The sequence below is a fragment of the Ctenopharyngodon idella genome, chromosome 13, assembly GCF_019924925.1.
Source record: "Ctenopharyngodon idella isolate HZGC_01 chromosome 13, HZGC01, whole genome shotgun sequence".
Classification (NCBI taxonomy): domain Eukaryota; kingdom Metazoa; phylum Chordata; class Actinopteri; order Cypriniformes; family Xenocyprididae; genus Ctenopharyngodon; species Ctenopharyngodon idella.
This window is the reverse complement of record NC_067232.1, coordinates 32,700,008-32,706,927: the sequence shown is the minus strand read 5'-3', so window position 1 is coordinate 32,706,927 and position 6,920 is coordinate 32,700,008. Positions and strand designations below refer to the sequence as shown.

The 6,920-nt window shown below is 39.7% G+C and overlaps 1 protein-coding gene across 1 annotated transcript; it reads right to left on the bottom strand.

The window, feature by feature from the left end:
* Positions 1-5,169: 5,169 nt before the first annotated feature.
* On the bottom strand, positions 5,170-6,324 carry lhb (luteinizing hormone subunit beta). The gene is made up of 3 exons (XM_051916219.1): positions 6,172-6,324; positions 5,884-6,067; positions 5,170-5,724 (listed from the first exon to the last, which is right to left on the bottom strand). The coding sequence occupies exons 2-3, from the start codon at positions 6,064-6,066 to the stop codon at positions 5,485-5,487; spliced, it is 423 nt and encodes a 140-aa protein (XP_051772179.1). The 5' UTR covers position 6,067; positions 6,172-6,324; the 3' UTR covers positions 5,170-5,484.
* Between the last annotated feature and the right edge of the window lie 596 nt (positions 6,325-6,920).

Sequence of the window (6,920 nt, the reverse complement as noted above, 5' to 3'; positions counted from 1 at the left end):
CTCCTCCAATCTGTTTGAAGCTCCTCAGTGCAGCAAACAAGATTGGCTATCCCTGCTAGGCCACTTAAACTACGCCATGCGTATAGTGCCTCAAGGACGGCCCTTTCATCTCCCACTTGCTGTCTCTTGCATCCTCCATTCAGGAATTAGATAATACCATATCTCTAACCCCGTCTTGCCTCGCCAATCTGAATCTATGGATCATGTTTCTAAAACAATGGAATGGCCTTACTTTCTTTTACGATGACATTCAATCTCATCCTAGTGATCTCCCTCTGTTTACAGATGCCACTCCCTCAGTAGGCTTTGGAGGTTTTTACAAGAGTCATTGGTTCGCTTCAACCTGGCCTCCTGAGCTCTCCATGTCAAATCAATGTGCCGCATCCTCAGCTCTTTTTGAGTTATATCCGATTATATATATTATCGTTATAGCTGCCTTTTTGTGGGGTCACGAATGGTCTTCTAAAAGCATAGAATTCCACTGTTCACTGCATTAACAAAGGCCTTTCAAATTCCTCTGAAATCATGCCCGTCTTGAGACGCCTCACCTGGTTATCCGCCTGTAAACAGTTCATCTTCAAAGCCGTTCATATTCCAGGCCATCAAAACCAAATCGCTGATGCACTCTCTCGTTTTCTGTTTCAGAAATTCAGAGCATTAGCCCCGGAGGCGGATCCAGACCCAACCCCACATGCCCCCGATGCAGCAAGAACTCTGGATGCTATGTTTACCCTGGCCTTTTTTGGATTCCTTAGAGTTTCTGAAATTACAACCAATTCTAAATTCAACCCAGCCATCCACCCAACCTTCTCCAACCTACAAATTTTAGACAAGGACACCATCCGTTTCCTCTGATCAACTGATCAATTAAAAAATGGCCATTTCATCCATATCTTCAATCTTCCGACACCCATCCAGCCATATCAATCTCCTTCTTTCTTGCACACAGGAAGGTTCAGATCTGCTCAACCAGCTTTTCATTGACAAGAACAACCTTCCAGTCATTAGGCATTGGCTCCATAAAAAGCTTAAACACATCCTCACCCACTCTGGTATCCAAGCTCACTTGTATTCACCTCACTCCTTCCGCATTGGAGCAGCCACCACCGCAGCCCAAAAAGGTCTGCCAGACCATCAAATTAAGCTATTGGGTCGTTTGGGTCAGTCATACATTCGTTCCAACCTCAGCTTCATCAAACAAGCCCATCTAACTCTCGCTTCTTTTTAAGATAGCTGCCCCACGAAACTCAATCCAACCTATGCCTGCCAAACCTCGCTTAACTTGATACTGCTGCTGCAGTGCTCCGCCTATTTTTGATACTGCCGCTGCAGTGCTCCACATAATTTTGATACTGCCGCCGCAGCGCCTCACCTAATTTAAAACTGCCGCAGCAGTGACCTGCCTATCTCAATACTACCGCAGCAGTGCCGTCTTCCATTCCTGCTTTTCTCCAAGTTTGGGGGGTCTTCTGGATTATTGAAATAATTTCACATGCTGATTCCTTCAATAATCATGAGCTGTTCAAATCCAATAATTCTCACTTGCTGTTAATTCTGCATTTATGTTTTTTGGGGGGCAATCGGAGCTCGAGTAGAATATCCCCTCCGAGCCCCTCTATAGCAGACAGTAAGCCAAATCTGTTTACCACTTACACAAAGATTATATGGACACACAAACTCATGAAGTGAAGTTATTGAACATAATTTCGGGAGGAGTACGCCCATCTAATCTTCCAATTAATACCAAGGTATAAAACCAGCATCTTACCTCTTCTTGTTGTTAGTTCTTTCGGCATCCCTCCTCCTCCCATTCTCCTCATTTTTGTACAGTTTTGCCTGTTATAGGGGGGCAATCGGAGCTCGAGTAGAATATCCTCTCCGAGCCCCTCTATAGCAGACAGCAAGCCAAATCTGTTTACCACTTACGTGAAGATTATATGGGCGCACAAGCTCGTGAAATGTTGTAGTATTATACCAACTGTATAATAGTTCTCACAGAAAATTTGTGTATAAACATGGAGATGTTAAGCTTTGTTTTCCATAGATGGGAAGTGGATGGTTATTTGTTTTGGAAAAAAAGCAGTCCAAATGGCTATATCGCTAAGACTTTCAAAGTCATATGATATAGCTTTGTGTGTGAAATGACACACAATTATGTTTGATAATCTTCCATTCCACCAGAGTGCTCAGATCTCATTTGTAGTCATGATTGTTAAACTTATCACAACACTGTTGGTCACGTGACACATGAGTGGGGTTTGGTGATAGTGACATCAATGGTGGGCACATTTTTTAATTTCAACACAAGTGTGAATGACATTTGAGATCTAATGCCCTTCACTTTCCTTGTACAGAAAGTCCAAAGCACAGACATTCTCATTTTCATCTCACGGAATACTGTAAATAATACAGGGGTAAAATGACATGAGGATTAGGGAATGATGAACTATTTCGGCTGAATTTCTTTAAATCTAGTTTAGATATTATTTATGACTCAGAGAAGCTGTAGGCGTGTATGTGGATAGTGAAATGTTAATGCTTCAGAGAAATTCAAAGATGCATTGGCTCATGGGATATTGTTTCACAGGAGCATGTGTTGGGAATAGGATATGCAGATAGTCTGCAAGAAGAATTTCTTGCTGAGAAGGAGAGAAACAGAATAATAGACGTTCTGCCCCTGGGTAATGATTAGTGAATAATACAGAAAGCATTTGTTATAATATTAAAGTCATTTCCCTCATGATCCCAAAATGATTCATTATAAGCTCATTTGTGAAGCACGTCACAGTTGTAATTAACAGGTAGCACAGGTATTGTCAGTGCAGTATAGGCTACAAAACAGCTCTGCAATAAGGGTCAGCTTGACAATACTGCAGTTTCATTGGCTAAAATTCTCTCTTCATTCTTATATATGTAAACCTCAAAATATAGCTACTTAAAGTGCCCCTATTATGCTATTTTAAAGGTTCCTACTTTTGTTTTTAAGGTCTCCTACAATAGGTTTACATGCATTAAGGTCAAAAACACTTTAATTTTCTCATCATATCCATTGCAGCATCAGCACTTTTCTCACAGTGTCAGAAATGGTTTGATCAAGGATTCAGCTCTACTCTGATTGGTCAGATGGCCCAGTCTGTTGTGATTGGTCGACTACTTACAGCTTGTGGCGGAAACTTAACACACATTACTATATCTGAATTTCAGTTCTGGCTTTTCCTCAGCACTTGATACACAATGATATGAACAGTAACGATGGCGTTGATTTTACCGTATCAATTCCAGTGCAAGTCCTCATCCTTTGGAAGTGCATTTGCTTTCACAGAGCAGAAAACAGCATCTTCTCGACAGGTCGACAACACAAACCAAACTCTTCCAGTCTCAGATACAACTACAGTGTTTGAGGGTCAAAGTAGGTGTTGTTCATGGACAGCCAATGAAGACCGTTAAATTGTTACGTAGGTATGAAACAGGAAGTGAGACTGGAATTACTGACAGCTCATTTCTGCAGTTCAGAATCGCTTCTTTCTTTTGGGAGACAAAAACTCCATTTATCTGCATTTTGATCTTTGAAACTTTGCAGACCTTTTACATTCACAAACAGCTATATTACACACTACATGAAAGGTAATAAAATTTATTCCTTTTTATAGAAAATCAGTTGTGTCATGATTACTTCAGAGAATTGCAATGAGATATATTGCTTATTATAGAATTCATTCAATACTGTAAATTATCAATAACAATTGTTAAGTCTAAAACCCAAGTATGCTTCATTTTTTTTATGTGTACACTAGTGTAAGCTCACAGTAGAACGCACAGCCTTGCAAAGCATACTTCACTTGACTCGTACGCATACACAGGCGTTCGATGCATGCGCAGTTTTGAGCAATGAGTTACAACCCATGTAAATATCTTTGTATTCTTTCATGCTAGCGTTGTACAAATGAGGGTCCTTTCTAACCTCTTCACACAATCTCTCATCTATGTAGGCCTCCACTGTCGCTGTAGCTTGCATGTGTTCTGGTCTGTTCTGTTTATGCAGATTTTCTTTGACTACCTTGTGAATCATCGCCCCCAGGGCACGGTTGTCACCTTGTGGATAAACTAATTACTGCAAAAATAAACTAATTACCTGCACGTGCAGTAATCACATACTCTTCTAATGACAAAATTAGCACCATGTGCGCTGTACGTTGACCCTCGCGTAAGCGTAAAAAGTGTTTTAGTACCGTTAGTAGGCTACCTTTCTTGACCTCAAAAGGTGCAATGTCGTTGCTGCCTATGATACCCTCAGATTTCATCAAAAATATCTTAATTCGTGTTCTGAAGATGAACAAAGGTCTTACGGTTTGGAACGACATGAGGGAGAGTAACTTATGACAGAAATTTCAATATCAACCTGTTACCTATATTTGTGTGTGCTATGTTTATGTATAGAATATCATGCTAGCTTATCAATACACTAACACCCAATGCTATTCTCTTGAGTGCTTCACACGAGGAGCTCTAGAGAGTTTCAAATCAGTCACGTATGAGGTTCTGTTCCTTAGAAGGCAGATCAGTCATTGCTCATGGTACTGTACCTTTAACTAACTGTAATGCCATCACAACATAATTGCAGTATTAAGATTTCATTGAATAGCATAATAATATTTCCACAAGGCAAACACACTGTTAATTCTCTAAATGACTGCATGAATTAGTGTGAGAGGGCATGTTTACTTAAAATTTCCTACCAGTTTTCCCAATATTGATCTTTCCTGCCATCTTCTGGCTAAAAAAAATATCATTGCCACAGTCCACCAGTCTTTGCTGCTGCATCTTTCCCCATGTACTTTGAGCTACAGATTCCCCTATAGCATCATTTTGCTCATTTCATGGGAAATCTGGTGTGCTGTTTGATTCATTTAGGCTATTCACTTAGCAGACACTTTTATTTAAAGTGTCTCAGATGATGAAGTTCATTTCATGCTTTCAAAAATAAATTGATACTGGTAAAACACCTACTATACTGTGTTATTCAGTACTATGTTGCAGAATATCACTTCTGAATGGCCTTCAATGGAGAGCAATGCCTTTCACCAGCAGAATGCGTAGGCCTTTCTTTTGTATGGTTTTATTTTATTTATTTTGTCTCTTTATATTTCAAGTGCAAAAGAAGGTGCAGGGTAGAGTCAAAGACACAGACTTTATTTAACAAGCTTCAGTCATAGTTCATTTGCAGGATTATTGTACATGTGTGTATCATTTAAACCCAACTTGTTATTCTTTCTGATCATTGGCTGATGATTTTCCAATGGTAACTTACAACCATTTAGTCTTAATATCCATGCCATCTGCTCATTTAGATAAAAATAAAAATGGTTTGACTTAAGCATATAAAATGAAGTATGAATTATGTACTTTTTTATTGATATACATCTATGTGACATTTATCTGATTTAGAGTGGGCAGAGTTTGCGTACTCTGTGGTTTGATGACAGGCTAGTACACAGGGAAATCCTCTCTCTGAGACATGCAGAAATCAGGCTGCAGGCTTTCGATGGTACAGTCGGACGTGTCCATGGTGCAAAGGCTGCAGTCGCAGCTGAGAGCCACCGGGTAGGTGATATGGGGGTCCACCCCGGGGGGACAGTCTGGCAAGCGGACCGTCTCATAGCGGACGTCCCGGTAAGTGCACACGTGTTGGTAGACAGTGGAAAATGGGCTCTTGTATACAGGCTCCTAGAAGATAATACACTGTATGTCACCACTGGAAATACTGATGCTTGTATAATATATTATATAATATAATAATATATAATATAGTATAATATAATAGTATAATATAATATAAATGCAAACTAAAAATGGTTTCCATGCAAATAAAACGGAAGTACGCACCTTTGTTAGGCAGTGGCCACTGCAGATGGTGGTCTGAAACACCAGACATTTTGGACAGCCCTCTTTTTCCACCGCGACAGTCTCATTAACCGGCTCACATGGTGGAAGAAAAGAGCTTTGAGCAAATACTAGTAGAACAACTAAACAGAATAAGAGAAGGAGGATGTTTCGAACGACTAGCATCCTGTGGAAGCAAAGGAAGGAAAGCAATTTAATTTTCCTTGAAGCCACACTGAAGCTTTCCCAAGCAAAAAAAATATTACTGCATTAAAAATGTATTGGACTTACTTGACAGGTGTCCCCGTTGCTCAGCAGGCTGTTCGATGTGTTCAGTCACAGAGCATTTATAAAGGCACTGAAACTGAAGCGGTAACCAACAATTAAACTAAAATCTGACCTTAAATTAATCACTCTGATCTCAAGTGGATTATGTGTTTCCATTCTCATGTAACAACTATTTAAATTTGCCAGGTCAGCATGAACAGATAAAAGACACCTGCTGTGCATTCAGTGTCGCTTTGGACAGTTTCATGTACTTTATCTAATCTAAAATGGAGTATTAGTTGGAGCTAAATTCGGTTCCATGGCCTCTGTGTTCAACGCAGGTCAGGAAATGATCAAGGTCTAAGGCCCTGCTCTCAGATTTCACTGTAAGCGAGTTCATTAGTGTTTGCAAGGCAGTAAACACTCAAACATCATATACACTCTTAAAAATAAAGGTTCTTTATTGTCATCTATGGTTCCATGAAGAACCTTTAACATTCCATTCCATTTTCCATTTCCAAAGGTTCTTTATAGTGGAAAAAGATTCTAGATTTTGTTCTTCACACCAAGAAACAGCAACAAAAAAAAGTTCCTTTAAGAACTATGTGCTGAAAGGATTCAGTTCAATTCACATTTATTTGTATAGCACTTTTTCACAATACAGATTGTTTCAAAGCAGCTTTACAGAAAATGCATGTCAACATTACAGGATCTTTGGGGAACAAAAATGGTTATTCTATGGCACTGCTGTGAAAACCACTTTTTGGAGCCTA

Coding starts and splice junctions, on each gene's coding strand:
- lhb (XM_051916219.1), bottom strand. CDS start 6,066: ATGCTAGTCGTTCGAAACATCCTCCTTCTCTTATTCTGTTTAGTTGTT. Junction 5,725..5,883: donor GTGGCCACTGCCTAACAAAG/GTGCGTACTTCC, acceptor ATTATCTTCTAG/GAGCCTGTATACAAGAGCCC.